The sequence below is a fragment of the Apteryx mantelli genome, chromosome 9, assembly GCF_036417845.1.
Source record: "Apteryx mantelli isolate bAptMan1 chromosome 9, bAptMan1.hap1, whole genome shotgun sequence".
Lineage (NCBI taxonomy): Eukaryota > Metazoa > Chordata > Aves > Apterygiformes > Apterygidae > Apteryx > Apteryx mantelli.
The window spans coordinates 28,400,035-28,423,343 of record NC_089986.1 but is presented as its reverse complement, the minus strand read 5'-3'; the positions used below and the strand labels follow the sequence as shown (position 1 = coordinate 28,423,343).

The following is a 23,309-nucleotide window of genomic DNA, read 5'->3' as shown; positions in this document are numbered from 1 at the left end:
AAACGGGGCAGTTCGTGTCCACGCGCTGCAGCTTCTGCCTCGAGCGGCAGCTCCGCCACCTCCGCCCCGGCCCTGAGGGAGCCAGAAGCTTCTGCCTCCTTGGATGGCAGTTTTAAAACCTGAACTTGACACACATCTAAAGCCACCGGAGCGTCCTCTGGGAGGAGAGAGGCCTGAAAGGGAGACGTGAAGAACGCGTGCCAACAGGCTGATCCGCGGGGCTGGGAACACCTCGTGCTTCAGGCTGAACCGCAGCGCCAGGGACCAGCGGATCCCCCTGCGGCCGCTGTCAAGTGCGGCCCCTCGTGCCACCAAGACATGCAGGACGAGGGCCTGTGCGCTGAGCGGGGCCGCGCGGAGATCAGACCAACCGAGGATCTCGTCGTGGTCGCGGCCGCGGCTGCAGGCTGAGCCTTGCACGCGGCTCCTCGCCCTTCGGATCCACCCTGTAGCCCCTGGCTCCTCTCAGCCCTGCGAACCAGACGCACCAATCCCCACGTGGCATCCATTTCCCTCTATTAATTCTTCGGTTTTCTTCACCCAAACCACTGGTTCGTGCCCAGAGCATCCCTGAAGCTCTGGAACAGCAGCCTTCAGCAGTCACTATGCCGTGTCTCAGCACACAGAGACCCGTTGGCAAGCCGCGTGCCGGACCTCGTGCCCGCTGGGGCGATCGGCAGACAGGGCAGGACGCAGAAGCACAGAAATGCAACTGCCTCCCCCGAGCCGAGCCGAGCCCTGGACTGGTTTATCAGTCTCTGCACGGCTCAGTCTCGCAGACGTCAAATGCGTTTGCCCTGCGTAACGTGACTGACGTCTCTATTTTCAGTACAGCAAAGCTACAGCCACGTGTCTGGAGGGAAGACGCAGCTGCTTGCCGTGCTGCAGGCTTGGCCTCCTCATCCAGGCACCGCACCGTGGCGAGGGGGCAGGGCGCAGCCCCAGGCCTGCAGCAGGACGCGGCAAGGATCCCAGTCGGGGCTGGTGTCTGTTAAGGGATGCGGATGTCAAACGCTGGCCTCCTGAGGGCAAAACGGCATCCGGCTGAGGGCACGCATCATCTCCAGGAGCTGTTTAGCTGATGGTGCAGATACACCTATACAATACACCTATACAGTACAGATACTGCACCAGATGCTGGTAAGAAACTGAGACCAGTGAAAAAGCCAGGCCCTGAGCTCCGAAACAACCACGTCTGGGTTAGCGCAGCTGAATCATTTGCCCAGTCTGAGCTTGCTGGAGCCTGAAGTGAAAAATCAGTGAGCCAAAAAACCCGTAGCCAGGGAGACGAGGAGGCCCCGAGCAGCACAAGGGCTGCTGAGGATGGGGGCTGGCTGCGGAAGGCACCGAGGGCCGGCGGCAATGGCCTAAGCCCAGCTGCTGCCGGGGGATCTCTGCCTGCCTGACCCTGGTAAGCCCTGGCGCCGGTCCCCGTGCAGGCAGGGCGCGCGAGAGCGCGAGGCGGAGCGCTGGTGGGGCGACGGCAGCGTACTCACTGGGACGATGCCTTCAGCATGTAGCTGACCTCCCGGTCGTCTGCGTTCTCCAGCAGCCTCAAGATGAAGACGTTGGCCAAACTCTGCCCCTGGTCTTCTAACTCTTCCACCCGAAGGAGTCCCCGGGGTGCCGAGTCAAACACTTGGTACTTGTCCCTGGGAGAGGTTAAAGGGAAGATTAGGAAAATTCTGCAGTTATTGCAGGAGAGTTTGGCTTCAGCCACCCAGAAGCGTACTGGGGACACAGAATGGGAACTTCTGCACGGCAGGAGGAATAAAAGGCGTCCCGCTACAGGCAGGGATAGGCCGGTGGCTACAAAACCCCACTGCACAGCAAGAGATCCTCTCCTCGCTCTGCCATAGGCATCCCGCGTGGCCTGGAACAAGTTGCTTGCTCTGAGTCTGAGCTCCCCATGTACAAAACACAGATGGTGCTGCCTCAAAGGGGCCTGTAAGGCTTAATTCATTCCTGCTCGTAAAACGCCTCTGTGTTTTCTGGATGTAAGCTGCCACAGAGGCAATTTTTAGGTGTACAGACACTGCGGCGACATGTTTATTAGAAACGTTGGACTGGTGAGATGCTCCCTACCGGTGAGTCTAGTTAACGCCACAAAGAGCGTGCTGTTCTCCGGGACCCGGCTGCTTGTGCTGCTGTATTTCACTAATCTCTAGTTGCACAAGACATGGTCCGAGGAATGACTTCCTCCTCCTCCTCCTCCTCCTCCTCCTCCTGAGGCAGGTTACACCAAGCCAAATACAATCTCTAGCCTTAGGCCTAAACTTATACCCCTTCCTGCCGCTTGGACTTTCTGGCCTGCTTTCTTAGATGTTTAACTGACTAAATCTGAGCGGCTTTTCAGGCTAGCAATGACTAAAAAAAAAAAAAACCCGCTGCCTGACAGGAAGATAGCACTCTCGGCTCAGCCCACCAGCTGATGTAACTCACCGCTGCTCTGCAGAAGCTGTTGGATATGTGCTCACGTACCCTGCTGGGAGACCCGGCCTAAAGCCTGTGAAGTCCCACTTGCAGTGAAGTTTGGGCTGGGGAAAGCTGTGCCACCCATGAGCAGCAACTGCTCACCAGCTGCGCTCAGAGGCGAGGTGACTGCTGACTGAAGGAGGATGCACAGGCCAGGCTAGGACGCACAGTGCCCGGGGGCACAGGATGGGGACACCGCGTCACTGCTTTGACAAACCCATGGGCAAGTAGGACGTCTGAAGCGCTCCGTGTGCCACCTGAACCTTGCACTCACCCAGGAATTTGCCTGCAAATTACCAGCAGGTCATTGAAAAGGAACAGGTAGATTTCTCTGAAGAGTTTCTTGGTACGAAGCGTACGCGATGTCTTTGGACCGTTCATTTGCTGCAGTTCCCCCTGCTTCAGGAGCCAGCGGGAGTGCGAGATGATGGGCACGGACTAGACGCGAGGGAAAGAGAGCAAAGATCAGAAGAGCAGCAAAGCCCCACGGGCTACGCGGTCGAGATGCCGAAAGCAACAGGAGACGCAGAAGGAAGGGCAGCGAGTTCCCGTCACCGCAGCTCGCGCTGCAGGGAGGGACCAGAGCAGCGCAGAGAGGTCAGGGCGCGCTGTCATCCACTCCTCAGCCCAGCGCGGAGCGTGACGAGCTCGGGCAGGGCCACAGCTGAGGGGCCCGAGCACGATCGAATGCCAAAGCAAGGACGGGGCTGCTCAAGTGCCAAGTGCTGGATTTAACCACCCTGTGGGATCCCATAGCTGATGAGCTGCGCTGAGCCTTTCTGATCAGGAACGCTGCAGCCTCCCAAAACCTCTATTTGGCCTTTTGGCTACAAAAAAACAGGTTCCCACTGGTTAGGTCTGTCCCAGCCAGGATCCAATTCTGTCCAAGCAATCAAAGTGCACCAGCACTTTGGCAGGGATTTTAATCACATAAATAATTAAGTTAAAAACAAGAACCCCAGCACAAAGGTCATCTAATATTAGAAAAACACTTCACTTCCAGCCAAATGACTGAAATATTGGAAAATATCAGCATAACTGCTGCCCTTTCCGCCTTCGCTCCCGCCCCAGGTTCATCATATGCACTGTGGCGCAGTCTTTCACGTCACAGTATTTTCTTCCGAGGAGCCCTGCCTGTGCCAGCGCCCAGGGCAGACCTGCTGCAGGCATGAACCAGCTCCTGCCTGTCATTACCGCCTCGGCTTTAGAAGAGAGGAAGGCAGCCGTGTGGCTTCTGCAAGCCGGCACCATCCTGTGAACTGTGATCTCGCCCTGAAACTGGTAATGTAGTCTGGAAAAATCAAATTTTTGGGTGCCCAGTGGGGCCTTCCAAACAAGCAGTCTCAAATTTTTTGTGTTTCAGCTACTCAGCTACATAAAATGGTTGCTGGGAAGCTAAATATGCTCCTTAAAGTTTGTTAAGCGCACAGATCTGAGGAGCATCCCCATAACACTCGAGAAAAAAAAATCAGCAACTTTATACTCAGCCCTGGAGTTTCCTGGCATTTATTAAACGAGATCTGCTCAGACTCCCTAAATACTGATTAATTGAGTCATTACGTGAGTGGAGCCAGAACAGAGCATTAGCAGGTAATTAAGAGACTACAGAATGCATACATACAGGGCTGAATTAAAATGATGTGACAGCCTCCATTTTGGTATTTTCCAGCTTTGAAGTGCTTTACTTTGTAGTTTTAATCTTCTTTTAATGTCATTTGTAATGTAAAATGATAGCCAAAAGCTGAGCTGCATTTTGAGGAGCGGTAAGAGCCAGAACTGAGTGTTGGAGCAGGAGCCACCCTAGGCGCCCAGGCGGTTTGACACCAGCGCGTCACACCTCTGCACGCGCACAACCCAAAACAGCTGGCTCCAGGGCGGCCCCCGGCCCCTGCCTTGCACGTGCATTGAGACCACATACAACCCCCGCCATCGTGGTGCACGTGTGGACACCTGCTCGTGGTGGCGCCATCCCCTTCAAAAGCTTTGGAGCGGGACAGCACAGACCAGGCAGGGCCCTGCCACCGCCGCACACTCACAAAAAGGAGCGTGACCAGGTTACTGCGAGCGTGTAGGCGTGCACAATGCCCGGATGCTGCTGGTTCACTCTCTGCAGGGATTACCAGCCCATGCTTATACCTTGATCTTAAATTCCAGTTTCTTCTGGATGCTGATCATCTGCTCTGTTCGGCTCATCTTCCTGACACCTTCATTACATGCTTTCACCACCTGGGAAAAGAAGAGAGTAGTGGGATTTACCTCCAACGGCCAAAGCAGGTAAGTGAGGATGGACAACACGGAAAGGGCTGACCGTGATGGGGAAAGGGCAGATGTTAACGCGCTGTCTTCCCGGGTATTTCCTTAAGGTTTTCAGGAAAACAGCACTGGTAGAGATTTGTGTTATTTGCTTATTTCCTGGCTGCACTGTGCCACAGTGGTTCAAACGTGGCCACAACTGAGCAAACGCTGCATTGGCAGAACGAGAAGGTAGTTGTAGGGCCCTTGTCTAGCTCCCCTTTGCGCCACAAATCTGAAGCTTGTAGGGGGTATTCAGAGACATGCCGGGGCTGTAGGACCCTCTGGGAATGCCAGAGGGGCGCTGGTGTTCCTCCCCAGTGTCCACATCTTCAGTATGGCCTGAAATGTCTGTTTTACCTGGATGCCCGTGAGTTGTGGGAACCAGAAAGCCCGGTGATACAGCCTAGAGGAGCCTTGTGATCTGCAGGCTCTGTACAGTACTAAAACAGGAGCAGCCCTGGTGTGAGCTGACTACACCTGAGCCGATCAGCAACAGGGACTGACCGAGCCAGGCTTTTCCATCAGCACTATGTTCTCATGAGAAAGAACAAAAAGAACAGAAGATGTTACAGCTGAAAGCTATCAGAAGATACTTCAGATGATTACATTCAGCTATTGAACCGGACAGTACTAAGCAACACCCCTGGCTGCACAGCAAAGGGAACAGCTCGTCTGCCAGATCCTGACACGCCGTGCGTCTTCTCTTCTTTGTCCCCAACATTTAAAACGAGAAGCACACACACAGCATCGTCTTCAAGGAGAGAACGGAGCCAAAGCTTGTCAGTTCAGTGACTGAAACGCTGTGGTGCTGCCAAGCAGTGCCAGACGCCAAGACTATGAAACCTCCCAGGGGAGGCGGTGTCCGTGGTGCAGAGTCCGGCTGTGCCCCGAGTACAAACTCAGAGAGACAAAACACAGCCAATGTGCAGGCAGCACCCAGTTACAGGGACCTTAACCTAGATGCCACTGCCTGTTTCATAAGGATCAAACCTCTTGAGAACTGACTAGTTAGAAAAATTATGCTGGAGAACAAGCTCCGCTTTATGCACGCTGTGTTTCTGCTACTGAAAATCCACCAGAATACCAGTAACTGAAGCTGTGGTCAGCTCCTACCTATCAAATAGGACACTTGCAGAGAAAATACGTACCAGCCGGCCTCTGTTATAACGCCTGTACCTAGCTGGGAGTTAGGCATGTAAACTTTAATATTTACAGATAAGCAGCCATTTTATGAAATGGTTCAAGTGAGTCATTGACAGATGATTAAGAAAAGAGTATTTCTCTGGCAGAAATTGCAGTCATCTGTGTACTGCAGTAACAGCTTTCCTCAGGCTTTTGACCAATGGAAAAACAAGGGGCCACCAGATACATGACGAGGGATTCTGCAGATGCAAAGTAATGCCAAGTATTTATCACTGCTAAGGTCTCCTTCTTTGTCCCAGGCGAGTACCAAAGCATAGACTCCCTAGACTAGTCCAGGGCAAATCCAAGACCCCATTGATGGCTTTTTGTGCTAGTACTTCAGAAGCCACTGCCATATCCCGAGGCTGATGTTCTGCCACAGTTTTCACCTTATATAATATATTGAACTGCAGGATTCAGGAGACACTCCGAGCTCCTGATAAAGCTGGCTTCAAACACCTCGGTCCCCGCAGCACCCTGTCCCAGCCCACGTGGCTGCTGGCAGCTCCTCACCATTCAAACATGTAGCCCGGAGGTGGCAACACCCTGTCTGACCATGTCAGGAACAGCCCAAATGGAAAACACTCCAAACACCTTGCCAGTGTGTTGTGCACACTGAATTGTGCCTGTACGCCACACCTACCTACGAGCTTCCGGGAAGAGGGCTAAACACAGGCTTAAGCACTTCATTAAGAAACTGCTGTTTCTTAGGTCAGAGGAGGAAGTGTGCTATATTGGAGGAAACCTGACACAGTTGTACTCTGTTGCCTGCTGCAGCTAATTACATCTCTCTGTGGGATCCGTCACCTTCAGGTAGCTGTAAAAACAGTCTGTATTCTTGAAGACCCCAAGGGGAAATATTCTCTCTGTCCTTTCCCATAGAGGAAGCATATATGTCTGTTGTTAGCAGGGGATTCCTCACCACTGACATCTAACAGCTGCTAGACTCATCCATCTGTGAGAGCAAGGAAGATGTAAAAGAAATCACTCCTGAAAAGCAGTGTCATGATTCAACGGGACAGCTGCAGGAGTGAATATGGTTTGGAGGTCTTTACTAGAAAACTGAGCATGATGGTTTATTTTTAATGGCCTTCATTTAGCTCTTTCAAACTTACCGTTTCCAGCTCCTTATGTGCATCCAGGGCAGTGGTTTCCCTCTCAGACTTCTCTTCCACTTTCTTCAAAATGTTCTGCAGGGGAGTAAAGGCTGTGTTAACTCCAATCCTGGTCTGACAGCACAGAAAAGTCTTTGCTATCCTCAGAGCTATTTCTGGCCATCAGCCTAATTACAGGGTGGGTGATGGAGTACAGTGACTTTCACCTCTTAGTTCCTGTACTTCATTGAATGCTGTTCCCATTTGACCACTATCCCATTTGATCCAAAAGGAATATAGCAGGCAGACGCCTATTTTTAAAAAAAATATTCACTAGAGCTGGCACTAACAGATAGTGTTATTGGTAATCTGAGTGCAATAAGATCATTTGGGAACGAGCTGTTTCTGCACCCTTAGAAGCATGTCCTCCAGCACAGGGCTTAGACATGCCGGCAAAGCATAGGAGGAAGACGACTGCCACAAAAGGGTTCGCTAATGCCTGGTCCAACCCACCGTGATGTAGGGTACTACACATGGAGCGCTCCCATGTCCTGCAGCCCCTCTGCATTGTGCATCCACGTCCTACCATCAGGCAACTGGGTTAATGGGATCGTTGCTACCCCTTTCAGCAGCTCCATGAAGCTCCCTTCAGCTCTTTTGTTCAGTAAAAGCTATGTGGCAAGTTCAGCATGAATTTGGAGACGATTTCTGGGGAACCGAGAACACTTTTCCATTGTTGTTGAGAATAGCTGATTCTTTGAAAAGGCTTCGTCCACCTCTAGGCTTGATCTCGGCTGTATCTAAGCCTTGCACATATCTGCTGGGTAGGAGAGTTCTGGGAGTGATCCAGAAGACCCTCAATATGACAGAAGAGCAAAACTCTACCTGCACTAGCAGCTTGAGTCGAGTGATCCTTTGAAACGGCAAAATCAGGAAGGAAGAAAAGGACAGGCCTTTGCACTTGGGATCCAGCTCCAGCTGTGATATCACTTCCCGGAAAGCTGGCTTGTCCTGGCTGAAGACAGAGAGGAGAGGGTTTTCAGTGCTACCCTGCCCGTCACTCTGCCTTGTAGGTGGTGACTCAAAAGCAGCCTGGTCTCAGAGACATCATCTGCCAGGCCTCTCCCAAAAACAGAAAAGAGGGGAGGAGGGGACCGAATGCTTCTAGGTGTATTTTGGTTTAAACCCAGGACTATTTATAGTGTTGGGGGATGGAAAAAATAGACTTTTAATGTACAAGCCATGGTAGTGGGTTCACATGTGTAGCACATCTAGCTTAGCAGCATACGCTGTGTGCGTAGGTGTGTGTGAATGGGGTGTGTGTCCAAGTAGATGAGTCAGTGGCATAATTATATATTTTTTAACAGTTGGATTTCTGTGACAAGATGAAATTCACACAGTCATAAGAACAAGACAAGCCACAGAACAGCGCAAACTTGGCTACTCCTGGCTGCTTAGCAGGAGGATGGAAATCATATCTGGCCTGAGAAGGGCACAGAAGAGCAGGCTCGCTGCTAGAAACCCGCCTGGCCATTCCTGGGCCCTGCCGGATGGCGTTCACAGCAGGCGAGCGCGTTGCTGGGCTGCAGGCAAAGCTGCGCAGAGCAGTCTCACAAGCTCCAGCTGCCTTCATCAAAGGCAAAACCTCCTGGCAATTGTGAGGCCCTGCCTGAGGAAGACTTGCACTACTGGGGTCCTGGTTGGTGAGAACAGCACGGAAGCGAGGACATCACTACCTATGCAAAACCTCTCTTGGCTGTGTGTGACTCGCAACACTCCTAGAGAAGTTGTAAGTGTTCCTCTCTGCTGTGACAGGTACTCATGTCACTGTGTGACTCACTAGAGCCACAGCAGACTGGACTGCGTGTGTCTAAGAAACACAGCCAGATGTGGAGGGAACGGTGACACACGTCAGGGTTTGAGTTCAGCCAAGGGCTGCAAAATCCTTGTGCTAGCTTGGAGCCTGTGGAAGAGAGTTTGTTCTTTTCCATTTGCTTTATGTTCTCCCTCAGATCAAGAAAATGCTACCCTCTAAATTCCTGTCCAGGAACTCCTCTAACTCCAACAGGTCCTTTTCAAGCTCGGTTAATCCAACCTACGGCTAGTTCGCTTCTGAGTATTTATCTAATAGCTCTAGACAAACTGTTTGTATTCTGCAGCTATTTTGCTCACCTCTGACTCAGGAAAACCCTGCGGTACCCTGCATTTGAAGAAAACAGTTGGCCAAATTCAGCAGAGGCTCCTTAGTGTTTTTTGCCTCAAAAGCTGGAGAGCAGAGAAAGGAAAGGATTAGGGCTCATTACACTCCCCTGAAGTAGCCGCTGCTGGAAAGGAGGGAAGAAGGGAGGAAATACACAGGGCAGCATGTGCAATGGGCTGTCCTGAAAAAATCCAGGACATTGTAACTGAAGAAAAATTAATTCTCGTGCTGAAAGACAGACTCACAGGGCACTGTCTTGAGCTGGTAGAACAGAATTCCTACCGGACCAAAAGACTCACTAAACTTGAAAAATGCTGCAAGAATGTCTTGGATTATATCCTCAGGCCTAGGTAATGCCCAAATGTGTACTACCAGAATGTGAGGAAAACAGGGTTGGGGTTTGGGGTTTTTTTTTTTGGTTGGTTTTGTTTTGATTTTAAGAAAATTTTGTTGTTCTGGAAAATAATTTCTCAACTCTGGGAAGGTCACAGGCCTTGCTAAGAAGCTCAGGAAAAGCAGTGGCTGTTCTTGTCATCAGAGAGCTGTGATTATGTTCTTGGCCTTTCTATCTCTTGCCTCTACTTGTAGGTTAAAAATACACACATTTCACAACTCTCTGTTCCCATGCACACCGTAAATATTTCCCACATTTGGGAACTGCTGGCTCTGAATTTACTTGCTATGTTACTTACGCACTATATCACCACACCCTTACTATAAAGCCTTTTAATTGTGTTTGCTTTTTACAGGTGCAGTGTAAAATCAAAGAAGAGGGAACTCCTGCTTTCATACCACTTAGCCCTTTCTCATAAATATCCAAATTACAGGTAAATCTGTGGCCTATACAATTTTGGCAAGTAATCTGGCATCAAGCACTGGAACTCACAGAAGCTGCTTGTAAGCTCTCTCCTGGTAGGTCTGGTTGGAGACGTAGGTGATATACACGGAGAAGTGATTAACCGTATGCTGGTAGACAATGTCACACACATCTGAGATCACAATATTCTCCTCCACCCGCTGCTCAAGGTCCAACAGGAACCTAGATGAGAAACCAGAGCTCAAATTAATTATCACCTGCCTGCCCCAGGTAGCTTCCAGCAGAAGCCCCTGGGGCTGAAAGCCATGAATATGTCCACAGGCTTTTTGGAAAGGCTGTGATTAACAGACTGCACCTAGTCAGCTCCTCCATTCCTCTACAGACGAGGTTATCTAAAAGGGTCCCGTTCAGCTGGCCAAAAATCCAGCAGCAGTTGTCTTACCGCTCACTAACAGCCATGACATCAAGCACATTGGAGAAGAGGATGTGTGCCTCAGACTGATGCAAGATCTTTTTCAGACGTTCGTTCTCCATGAAGTGAGACACCAGCAGGTTCAGACTCTTGTAATACGAGGCTTCAGAAGTCACCAGTTCAAACATGGCCTGGGGGAGGATCCCAAAGACAAGAAATCAGCAGGTACTTTCTACTTTTACAGAGAGGTACGTACTGTGTTAACGGGAGCATCTGTGCTGCACGCAGTCCTGGACACCGCACCGTCCCCTCCAGGCCCAGCGTGCAGGGCGAGGTAAGCACGCAATGCCGTTTGCTCTGCGTTACATAGGACGGTGACTCGCACAGGGAAGGAGACATCCTCGTTCAGCCTTGGGCCCAAGACTGCACAGAGACCCTCCACCTAGCTCCTTCTGCCTCCCTCCTAAGCCATTTGCCCAGCCACAGTTCCTTCCCTGACTCTCTCCAGCAGCTTTCCTCTCTATTTCTCATGAAATATAAGCAGTCTGATTTTGTGTGCGTGCACGCACATAAGTGCTTCTTGGGCTCTCCCTTCCCTCCCTAGCGTCGCTCAGTAAACATCCATTCTGACCCACAGCTGCCCCAGGCGCCGGACTCCCTCGTGCTTGCTTGTCACCGTCCCCCACGTCCTTCCCCCTTTTGGGGGGCTCTCCCACCCCCCTACAGGTCATGACAAAGCTGGGTTGTTGCTCTGCTTATCACGGCTTGCCCTGCTACCCGGGAGGGTCTCCTTGCCCTGTCCACCCTCTCGTTTTAGGAAAGCTTTGGTGTAGGGTGACTGTACAGCAGCCAGCGCACTGCAGTCCCAGTGTGCGATGCGCTTCTTGGGGCAGACGTAATACAAAGGTACAGCTGTGGCGCTCCGAGGCCATGTGTTCCCTGACACTAAGGAAATACAGCTATTACTGCCCAAGCGAGGGTTCCTGTCGACCCCAGACACACGCTCTTCTGACCCCATTCAACAAGGACTGGGAGAAGACGTACTAGTTTCTGACTATTACAGCAAATCATAAATAATCTCCCAAGTTCTAGCACTGGCTTCTCCTGTTGAAAGAGAAGCTTGTGGTGAAAAGCCTGGCTTCCCTGGGCCAGGGATGTGGTCTGGGGAAGCAGAAAGACAAACTAATGGTTTGGTTCAGAGATAAATCGTAAGTTAATGAGACAAGGATGTAAAGCCTTCTGCCCACAGTGGGCGCTGCAGGGATGGTCAGCTATCACCGCATGGAGCTCACTTGCTTTCTAGATAAGTGTTTGTTGTCTTTGTGCAGAATAGATAAAGCAGATGATTATTGACCCAAATACTGACTCCATTAGTTGAAGTAAGGTTAAATTAAGATTCTCACAAGGGCTTCAACATGGCAGAAAATCATTGCAGCCTTCAGAAATCTCTTGATGAAGGCGTGCCGTGGGCTCCTGGTCCTGGGCTGGGCCATGCTGCCTTCACTGAAAGAGGAACCTTTGGGGAGTTCAGTGACAGTCTCAGTTCACCGAGCCTGAGGCTGCTTCGATCCTTGAGCCCAAGCCCCTCTGGTGCCCACATCTCCTCCACTGTCTCCTGGTGAGGATGGGAGCTGGCCCACACCTCAGCTCTGTCCTCTGGGCAGCGTGGGTGCAACTCCTGAGCGCAGCCAGAATCGAGGAAGTCCAAGGGAGCAGCATGGGAACATGACTTTTTTTTTATGTTCCATGTATGGAAAAATTGCTAGTTAGCTGGGGGGCTTTTTTGTAGTTTGGGCCTTTTTGTTTTTAAAGAAATGATTTTAAACTTTCCACTTATCTTTTTCAGGGCTTTTCCTGAAAAGATGTCTATGCATCACAGAAGGACCCAAGATACTGAGATGTGGGTTATACAGCCAACACTATGCTACAGTCCAATATTTGGGAGGATGAGCATACTAAGGAGGGACTGTTATCAGATCCAGAGCCACTAAAATATCAGTTAATTTGACAACTCAGTGAGCTACTTTTCTGAGCTAACTGCAGTTCTTAGTGGGGCTGGCAGCCTATGAAATATTCTCAGTGGGCAGTAAGTCAAAGTAAGTAGGTGGTCCTCTGCTACACCAGAGGAGGAGGTTGTGCCTGTACAGCCCCCAGAAGGGAAACAGAGCAAAGGGTGCGGGTGGAAATGAATGTACTTGGTCAGTACACTCATAACAGTTGGCATTTAAGGAATGAAAGGATGTTTTATTTTTTTCAAGGCCGGATTCCCAGTGAGGAAGGTGGAGGAGTACCAACTCGGCTTGTCTGAACAGCTTCACTGCGGTGTGAGAACCCACCTCTAGAGACTGACTGTGTCTGCTAAATGTACCATTTACAGGCTTAACGGTAAGATAAATCAGAGGAGAAACAGAAGCAGGTAAAGATGTGACAAAGAATAAGAGAGGATGGGCTGAGACAGCAGCAAGTCCCTTCCAAACATACTGGAACTTGATACCACAAGTCCTTGTACGCTTCAGCTTTCCAGATGCTCCAAGCCAGGACTTTTCTCCTGCCAGGACTCTAATTGTGGGGTGACTGTGAGAGTCAAGATCACAACCTGCCACCCTACTGTAGCCTTTCGGCCCTCCGACAACTTGCTAAATCTATAAGCTTGTTTCCTGATCTGCAGCCACAGAACACCCTCCATCCCCCCGCACCTACCTTCAGAGAAATTCATTTGTGTTTGTTGTTCACCGTGGTGGTGTGTCCTAGACCTGCATGGGCCTGTGCAGAGTGTAAGCCATACAAAAACCCCCCAAAACCCTTGTGAAAATGTCAAGGCATGGGGTTCATGCTTAAAGGAGATGCCAGGGAAAGTAAAGAACATCTCCAATGATTGGGACATGCTGCTGGAAGTATTCACTATGGCGTGTGCAAGATATGAATTTCTTGAGTTACTTATGAGACCCAGTTTGTCCTCTGCAGTCCCCAAAGTACCCAAGTACCTATTCAAAACAGCCCAGCCTGCTGTTTCCCTTTTGAATGGTAACCATGAACCACAAATCTCCTCAACTGGAACCAAACATCCAACCATGCAACATAATGATGCAATCTCTGCAGAATAACTGAACTCTGCTGGCTCTAACCAGTCATTTAAAAAAAAGAGCATGAGCTTCTGGTTTCAGAGTTGCAAAAATAACCAGAGAAAATTTGAACTAAATGTCAATTGATGCACTATTATCTTCCTGAGTCTGCAACAGTCTGAAACTATCTCTTGGAAACATGACCAACATCGTCCCATCAGTCCCCAGGGTCATGAACTTGAAATCTAATAGTCACACACATAAAAGCAGTATTAATTATTTTCATTTCTTATTATTTTGGCAGATAGACTGAGAAAGGGAAGGAAAAGTGAAGCCTAAAAAAGAAGAAAATGTAGAAGATAGCAGAGAAAGGAGAAAAGTTATAGTCACCAAAGCCATGAGTAAGCAATCCTACAGATTAAATTCCTCTTGAGACAACATGGTGTTTTATCATATAGATTGGAAATATTCATGCCCAGCTAGCCCTGATCTTCCTGTAAACCACCATTTAGTAAGGGGGAATGCTGGTCTAGTTTAGGAGGGATGTTGCTCTGAGCTGATGCTGCGGCATCGGCTGCGACCAGCTCTCAGACCAGGTTGCCTTCACGTGGCACCTCTGAGCTTCTCCAGCTAGAAGAGTGGTCAGACAGGCAGCCCAGCGTGAGGTCTGCCTGAGGAGGGCAGCTATGTTTCACAACAAATTTACAGCTTTGAAATCTTAGGTTTGTTCAACACAGGAGAGGAAATTAAATCTTTTTTTTGGCTGTTTTTGTGAAAATGGAACACGAGAGAAAGGCTGCCTACCTGTCAGTCAAGTGTGCTCTGCAGCAGAGAGGCCACGTCGCCACAGCAGACACCCAGGTTCAGGTCCCTCCCTTGCCTGAGCAAAGAAGGTTTTCAGAGCAGCACTGCTCTCTGATCCAAATTCACACTGGGCTACGCAGGTGCAGTTAGTCTGTCTCTCTGCCCCTTTTTCTAACACCAAAGCAACCTGAATCCAAATAATCCCCCAGCAAAAACTTTATCAAAGCTCATATATCTCAGCGAAAAATGGCTCAGTTCAAAGATTGAGAATACTTTGCTAAACTTTTCTATCAATAAATTGTTTTGGCCAGTTCCTCTCAGCCTGAAATCTCCTAAAGCACATAAGATGAACCCAGTGTAGGAAAATCGATACAGGCAGCAAGCAGAAGAAGAGGGCAAAATGAAGAAACTATATAGTATATAAAACAAGGATAAACTGAAAGGTAGAGAACTGAACAGAGATCAGAAGTTTCACTGATTAAAAGCTACTTCTTCTAATCTCTAGATCACCAGCTCTTCAAAACCTAGGACCTCGATGACAATTCGTTTCAACCTACATTACATGTAATACAGGAAGTGTTTCCTCTCTAGTCGCTTGTTCCCCCTGTTACGTACGTGCCGCCTGCCATTTCTTCCACGCTGATTCCATGTCAGAACCCCAATAGCTTTGCTTTTGGCTCGTTCTTCTACATTCTGCATCATTAAGTTATCTTCTATATAGTTAAAAGAAAATCCTTGATGATTCATGTTTTGCTGTGTTTGATGCTCAACAGATGTCTGGGTAATTAAAGCTACCCTATCAGTGATTTAGTCATTTCTGATAATTATTCCAGTACCGTGTAATTTTTGTATTTCCCTGACCCCTGCGGTCTGTAACACGTCCTTTGTTATTTCTTTTGTTCTTCCCTTTCCTGCACTTTCGCCCACGTGTTTTGGGGTGTATTTTTTTTGCTGTGACACTTCCAGTTGTTATTTTACATTTTGCTACTCTCACATTGGCTTCAGATGAAAAAGGCTCGTGAGGCTGAGGCCATCACTGTTTGAGTCCTGTTTGAGTTCCCCGGGCTAACAGGCCACGCTGCATTTTTTTCCCCTGAAACTCCACTTGCCCAGCTCATTTGTCCAACAGGGACAAGACAAATTGCCTTCCATGGCGCTCTTCCAGTCCAGTTTCTTGTTTTGCTGTCTAGAAAACAACTGTGTCTTGTTTTTATCCCATGTTGATGACCTGCTTAGTTATTTTCAGTCGCTGCCAATAACGATGTCTCGATTCCTCCTCTTTGCAGGTGTCGCCTTCCTTATTCTTGTCTCTGTCGTTTTGCAGGTTGCTGCAGAGGAACAGCTTTTTCTCCGACCACTTAGCTCTGCTCCATCCCAGCAACGGTGTCGTTCTCTTCCTCAGCTATGAACAGGGATTTTTTTCTTCAACTTTCTTTCCATTCTTGCCAATGTCTTCTCCACTCTTTCTGTTCAATATTCAGCCAATTTCACAGCTTTCTGGCTTTAGGCTATTTTATAATCTCTTACAGATAATTCCATATCAAACAGGAAGAAAATTCCAGTTCTGATAAATTAGTATCAAGGGAAAGTGCAGCACTTCTTTAAGGCAGCACTGTCCCATCTCCATCTGCCTTCTTTCTGTTGTTGTTTAAGCAGAGAGAGGAAAATTCAGCACGCTTAATGTTGGGATTCAGCAGTACAGAGATTTTTTCTTTCCATAAAAGACCTACAGGTAATAAAAGTCACTCAACAGAAATGGCAGTTTTTCAAATCTATAATGCAGACTTTTAAGCCGATGTTTCTCTGTGAATTACTGTCTTCATTTTGAAACAGAAAGAAGAAGAAAGCTTGTAATTTTTCAGATGCCAGATAGTGTTTGAAATGCTGGCAGTTAGAAATACCGTGTTTTGCCAGGTGAACAGAACAAATCTGACATGGAAATAACCAGCACAGAAGAAGGAAAAGCAACAAGTCATCTCGGTCACCTTCAGCCGTAACGCTGACACTCTAACAGACCGTACTGCCGGCCTAAGCTACCCTGTACAAACACCGGTGTCTCGCATTAAGGGTGTGACTAACACAGCTCTGCCCGTCACACCCCTGAGATGCACAAAACGGGCCTTCCCTGCGTAACAGTGAAGCCACAGCCTTGGCCAGGACCGGAGTGGGACTGTACATGCATATATGCAAGCAGTTCATAAATTTGGATCGTGCAAATCCAAGTGAGCTTTGAGGCAGCTGCTCACACCCTGGGAAGTTCTTCAGCGCTTTGGGTTCAATCACAAGAGCCGGGGTTAATCGACACACTGGCAGGCTGTTCGCACCGGAAGGGATCCTGGCACAGGAGGACAGCAGGACTCGCAGGGTCCGGCCTGTAGACATCGCTGCTCATACTACAACGCGCAGCACACGCTGAGCGGGGCTTGTTCCTCATCTCCACTGCAGGCTATGAGTGCGGTGCTATGCACTGACAAAGCGCTCGTGCTCCCTACGCTATCCAAAATAGCAACCAGTTGTAAATTGTTGCATGAATGATGTTTTCATTAACTGCGGCAGCTACCCCCACCTACTCTTCTCACTGTTTGATCCAGCCATGTAAATTAACAGTACATGACTCTCAAATGGTGATGTCACCGCACTGTATGGCTAACACGCAAATGTACCCGTCAATATTTTTCACTGAGTTCTGTATAAGAAAATAGCCATTTCTCTGTTAGACAACAGACTCCAAGTATTAACATTTAAAAATAAGGAAGCTCATCAATCTCTGTCTCTTCCCTTTCCTTTAATGCCATCGCTTTTAAAACAGATTATAGTCAACTGTTGAATTCTTGCAAGATTTCTGATGGAAAGCATGTTTCTTGCTAATAACGTTTGAAGAGGACCATCCCGCACTGTGGATCAAAAGCTCTGCTGCAAGAACCTCCTCATTTTCTCTACCCTCCTTTGTAAATTGCTCCTAACGTTCATTCAGAAAAGGGAAAAGAAGCTTCATTGCTACATCAGTCTCTAGCAACAATAGCATATACAACAGCACTCTGCAGTTTCAAAGGAAATAAGTAGCTTTAACCAGTATGACATAACCAAAGTACTCAACAGAGCAAGACTTGCCTGTGACTGCTATGAAGCTTCTTTATTTTTAAATCTTGATGACTCTATTTAATTGACTCATACTCTTTTAAGGAACAACCCAGTTAAGAAACTCTCCACTTTCCCTCGTTACCTCCTGAAGTTTGATCTCATCCGGCTGGAGGATGCTAAGGACCCCACTGCTCCGGATCTCAGGAAGATCCTGCCATAAGTTGAACCGGGAGGTGGAGTTCCTCAGCAAACTGATCTGAGGTGCCGCTTTGCTTTCGGTTGTACTTGCGGCTTCTGTTTCGGATGGAGTTTCCTCGCTAGCTGAATCCTCCTCAGGGTCGGTCTGTGAATCCTGCAGCCGCCTGGTTTCAATCTCCTGGCGCGTAGATTTATCTCGATATTCCTGATACAAGAGCCCTAGAAGGCAATATAACAGGTTATGCTGAACAAAAGGGTAGCAATGCACTGAGGGAACGGATATTTGTTTTGCATTAGTTCATCTCAGCAGAGGTGAGAGAGACATCCCTTCCATGCTGAGAGCAAAAGCCAATTATGGTATTCCAATTTCAACCAAAAGCAGAAAATATAAATGGAACCGTTTCTAAATCTAAAGTGTTGTCAACAATCTGCTATCGCAAAACATGTTAGTAACACAGTCAGATGAATCCATGATCAGTCAGAAGACAAGAAAGAAGAGTTGTTTATTATTTGCCAGGCTTTTAAAGGTTGTCTTTTTTTTTTTTTTTAAAGACTTTGCCATTCCCTGTAATACTATTACATTACAAGTTAGATAGATAGGTGTGCACGAGTGTATGTCTGAAAAGTAATACTGCATACACTGAAATTACATTAAAGGAGCATTTTGAGGCTGTGAAAACCCTTAAGGAGCAAACACCGAGCTGCTGTTAAGGCGTTAGATGGGTCAAACATCAGAACAGCAAAGTCCTGGTCCTAGTTTAGGCCTGATTTCCTGCATAGTCTTAGACATGTTGCTTAATTTCTCTCTCTCTTCCTTCTCAGTTTCTCAGATGAGTGAAGATACTAAATTAATACTCAAAAGGTTCCTGAATGCCACAGCACCAAAGAAAAGTCTATGCACTCATAACAACGTGCTGCCCATCAGTCACACAGGCTGTCTTCTGTGTTTCAAATACTAACTTCAGGACCAGAAGAAATTGCACAGAATTTGTGAAGACTCCCGATTTCGACTGACAGTACCAAAAAGGTAGGAATCCTGAAATTCCTAGGCCAAGCAGAGAAGATTTAAGACCCTCTCTCTCATATGGCTGCTCTTAACTGTCCCATTTCCCTTTCTGAGCCACCTGTAGAACCCAGAATATTAATTGCTGGAATCTAAAATTTGATTTAGAAGGTATGAAAAGACAGGAGAGTATGAGCCTGCTCTGAGTCACTCTCTTCACTTACTCAAGTTGAAGGAATACAATTTACGTTGTCTCTCTTGGTTTATACTTTAATCTCAGAAGTTGAATGAATAAATATAAAAGCCCTAGATGTTAAAAAAACATGTAACAGATTTTAATCCCTAACGAAACAGAAAAAATAAGTCTGGTCAAATGGACTCATGATATTGGATCTTGTAAGCAGATTTCGTGTGTAATAAGGTGCGAGACAACTGGGTCAGGAGTTTGTCTAGGGAGGACAGAAACGCAGTTGTCACCGCCTATTCAATCTCCAGACCAGTTTTCATGAGGCTCGATACCAATCACTGTTAAAACTGTATTGCAGAAATATGCTGGGGAGAAGTGCAGGCACAAGGACAGCAGTACCGCAGTCTGCGAGTGTATCCTGTTATCTGTTCTCCCTGGAAAGACGTTCAACACTGGATTAAAATAGCAGTAAGGGTAGCTGTGCCTAGGAAACCATGCAGTCTTCTGTTAGCTTCCTACACAATAACCAAAGAGGAGACTTCCCCTGAAGTTTAGCATGCTGCTGCTACTTATATAATTTCTCTCTGCGTCAGCGAGGCTTATATGGCTTTCCTAAATGCTTCTGCCTTTTAATCAGCATCAGCGAGGGTGCTGAGCAAGTGGTGGGGTGCAAAGGCTCTCTGGGGAATGATGCGGAGAACCTGCTCAAGCAGAGCTGCTCTCAGTGGGACCACGGTGTCTGTAAGCTCAGCCTGGGCTTAGCGGCTCCGGTGCAGTAGGGCACTGGGTGCTTGCTGCCCTACCGAACCGAGCCCCGGCGGGTAGGACAGGCTGGGAAATAACACCGTGAGGCAGCACGGCCAGTGTTTGACACGAGAGAAAACACACAGGGAGACTGGAGCATAATCCGTTTTACTCACACTGGAGATGGTTATACTTGCAGCCTCTGATCATAAAGCCACGTCGTGCTGGTGGGTCTGCCCTGCAAGTCACAGGCAATTAAGGCCATTTTGTTTGTATTTTATGTAAGGGTAATTTAGTCTCTCTTGTGCAGATCTGGAGAGCAATCCTCTAACAAGATCTTTGAGACAAATTCTTCTCCTGCTTTTAAGGAAACAAAATCCAGACGATGAAACTATTCTAGGTTCCCTGGCCGACCCACCAAGCAGAGATGACCTACCGAGCCTTCAGCTCAGGCAAAGGCATATATTGACATAGATCTAACTGGCTAAAGGCATCCACCACCACCACTTGTTCGGAAGTGCCAGCAAGGTAACAAATACATTTTAAGGAGGGAGCTGAACAGAGACTGACTGAAGCTCTACAGCAGAGAGCAATAGTGGGAAGAAACAGGAGGGTGATACCAGGAGAAAGACAAAAGACAGGTAGATGTTTAGGCAGGAGAAAGATAGGAAGGAACAAAAAGGGTTGTGCTAGCAAGGATAAAAAGACTAAATTTGATATAAAAGGTACATCCATACGTGGGTAAGCAAGTTACAGTGGGCAGAGCATAGGCTTAGATGATTTTACCCGCAGTATTTTCATAGAGGCAGAGAGAAGCCCAGCAAGAGCCTGTCGTAGATGAAGGAAGAGATGGTCTTGACAAAAGAGGGGTAATGTAACACATGCAAGGTGAGGGAACAGGGTTTTGACGTGTTGAAAGAAGAGCAACAAATCTGGGAACTGGCTAAATATGCAGAAAGAAGCTGAGAGCAGTAGTCAGACATGACACTGAAGCTATGAAAGCTTAGTGAATGCTTGTGCTTAATAAGGGGACAAGTGCAGAACGTCAAAGAGAGCTGTACAAACTCCATCTGATGCTGAATGTCCCAACCTGCACTACTGTCACCCGGCTAAGGGTTAATCACGCAGTCAGAGATTGGTTTGGTGTGGTCTGCTGATTAAAAATTAAGTGGTTAGGGCTAAACTGCATATGGGCTGATGTTTACGTGGTTCGTACGGTGTCATATTAGACTTTTAGCTTTGTGTTTATTCTGTTGCATTTTGCTACCTGTCTCCCGTCCCAGCTCCCTTAAAAACCGGGAGGGGAACTGAAAAACTAGTTCCTAATTGTGGAAAACGCTTGCCGCAGAGAATTTGCCGTGCCGTTGAAGTAAACGCTATTACGCGGAAAGCTATGCGAAGTCTCAGGAGGTACGGAGACGTTTTCTCCGAAAGGCTCTGCTCCAGTTTCGGGCAGGAGGGCAGCTCGCCTGCCCCCGCCGCTGGAAGTGGCCTCTCGGGGGGGGGGGGGGGGGGGGTAGCGCGGGTGTCCGCTTCCAAAACCCTGCCTCCTTCCAGGTGCAACAGGTCTACCTGCAGCGATGCTTGCAGCGCAGGGCGGGCGCACGGCTCCGAGACAAGAGATGTATGAACACAGCTTTGAAGCCGTGCAGTCGGTAGTACTTTTATCACGCCAGCATGAGGATGTGTCGGCACATCTGCCGTGGGAGACGAGCACCGACACAGCCAGAAGCAAGTACCGGCTCCGGCCGCGCACACCCGCGCTGTTCGCCGCTTTCCTACGGCAGAAGCCCCGCGCACCACGGCAACGCTCAACGCTCAACGCTCAACGCTCCCCTCACACGGCCCGCGGGAAACGCGCAACGGCCAAAACCGCGGGCAGCGCCGGGTCCCCGCCGCGAGCCGAGCCCCCCCCGCGGCCCCGTCCCGTCCCGTCGCGTCCCGCCGCGCCGCCGCGGGCTCCTCACCGATGTGCTCGATGAGGTTCCTCCAGGAGTCGGCGGTCATGGGCTGGGCGGGCGGCGCGGCCCCGGCCTCGGCGCTGCTCTCCTCGGCGGCGGCCGCGGGCTCCCTGCGGGCAGAGCACGCTGAGCCCGGCGGCGGCGGCGGCGGCCGAGGCCGAGGGCAGAGGCAGCGCCCGCCGCCGCCCCGCGCCCCCGCCCGCGCCCCGCTCACCTGCCGGGCTGGCCCGCCGCGCCGTCCTGCTCCAGGGCGCAGGCGGCGCTCAGCGCCGCGGCCAGCAGCTCCATGGCCGGCGGCGGCGGCGGGCGGCGGCTGCCGAGCGGCTCCGGCGGCTCCGGCTCCGGCGGCGGCGGCGCGGGGCTGGGGGAGCCCGGGCGGTTGCCACGGTAACGGGGGTAGGAAGGCAGCAGCCTGCGCGGGAGGCGGCGGGGAGCTGCGGCCGCCGCGCCCGCCTCGGCGCCCCCGCAGCTCCCGGGGCCCCCCCGGTCCCTGCAGAGCCCCCCCGAAATCCTCCCCAACCGCCTCGGAGCCCCCCATCAGATCTCCTCCCCCAAATCCCCTCGCAGCCCCCCAGATCCACTCGGAGCTCCCCAAATCTCCTCAGAGCTGCCCAGATCTCCTCGGAGTTCCCCAAATCCCCTCAGACTTCTCCCCCCCACGTCCCCTCAGAGCCCCCCCCAAATCACCACAGCGCTCCCCCTCAGAGCTCCCCTCCCGACTCCCTTCGCAGCCCCACAGAGCTGCCCCCCAATCTCCTCGGAGCCCCCCAAACCCCCTCAGACACCCACAGAGCCCCCAAACCCCTCGGAGCCCCCCGAGCCCCCTCACAGCCCCACAGACCCCCCCAAACCTCCTCGCTGCCCCTCAGGCTCCCCCACATCCCTTTCAAGCCCGATCCCCCCCCCAGACCTCCCCCTCGGCTCCCCATAGCGCTCCCCAAATCCAGCTCCCATCGGAGCCCCCCCAGACCTGCCCCACGGACCCCCGCCCAGCCCCCATGGAGCCCCCCTGCCCGAGCCCCCTGCAGACTCCTCACAGCCTCCAAATCCCTCTCAGCGCCTCGGCAGACCCCCCAGGCTCCCCAAACCCCCTCGGGGAGCCCGCCGGGCACCCAGCACCCCTGCCCCCCAGTGACCGCCGCGGCCGGAGCGGCTCCCTCCGCCCCGCGACCCCCAAAGGCAGGCAGCCCGGCCTGGGGCCCCCTGCCCTCGCCCTCGCCAGCGGCCCTACCTCCATGCCGCTGCCCTCCTGCGCGGAGGGTGCGGGGAGCCCCCGTCCCCCCGTCCCACCCCGCGCACCGGCCCCTCTCCTCCCGCCGCCCCACGCCGAGGTGGGGGTCCTACCCCGGCGGCGGCCTCGCCTCCCTCAGCCCTGGGGCACCGCTCTGCCCCCCGGCCCCGCTCCGCCTGCGCGCGGCCGCTGCCGGCTCGGAGGGAGGCGAGGGGGTGGCAGAGGGGGGCTTTCCGGAGCTGCCTCCAGATCTGGTGCATATGGTGCGTTTCTCCCTCCGGGAATGAAACCCTGAGATGGAGGAAGGTAACTGGGAGGCTCAGCCTATTCCCGCCTGCCAGGAACTGCACCCCTGGTTACCCCGCGGCATTGACCCTTATCCGCCTCTCCTCCTCTGCAGGCTTTTGGACCCACTCGGTCGCTTCCCCCTTCTCCCCTTCCTTAGCGTCGCTAGTTCCATAAGGATATGTTTTCTCGTTTAGGCAGCAAGTATCTCAGTACTCAATGATCTATATCTGTCTTCTCTCAGGTAATTGTTTTTCCGCCTCGGGGATAAATCCGCT

At 50.6% G+C, this 23,309-nt stretch overlaps 1 protein-coding gene across 1 annotated transcript in view; it reads right to left on the bottom strand.

The window, feature by feature from the left end:
* NGEF (neuronal guanine nucleotide exchange factor) overlaps window positions 1-23,309 on the bottom strand; it is a 40,359-nt gene that overhangs the window by 4,383 nt on the left and 12,667 nt on the right. Inside the window, exons 3-12 of the mRNA XM_067302194.1 lie at window positions 21,730-21,927; window positions 21,522-21,625; window positions 17,565-17,839; window positions 10,506-10,666; window positions 10,133-10,285; window positions 7,932-8,061; window positions 7,068-7,142; window positions 4,612-4,701; window positions 2,750-2,913; window positions 1,497-1,652 (exon numbers count right to left, since the gene is read on the bottom strand). Of these exons, the coding sequence (XP_067158295.1) occupies window positions 1,497-1,652; window positions 2,750-2,913; window positions 4,612-4,701; window positions 7,068-7,142; window positions 7,932-8,061; window positions 10,133-10,285; window positions 10,506-10,666; window positions 17,565-17,839; window positions 21,522-21,625; window positions 21,730-21,927 (1,506 nt within the window). The remainder of the gene's footprint in view (window positions 1-1,496; window positions 1,653-2,749; window positions 2,914-4,611; window positions 4,702-7,067; window positions 7,143-7,931; window positions 8,062-10,132; window positions 10,286-10,505; window positions 10,667-17,564; window positions 17,840-21,521; window positions 21,626-21,729; window positions 21,928-23,309) is intronic.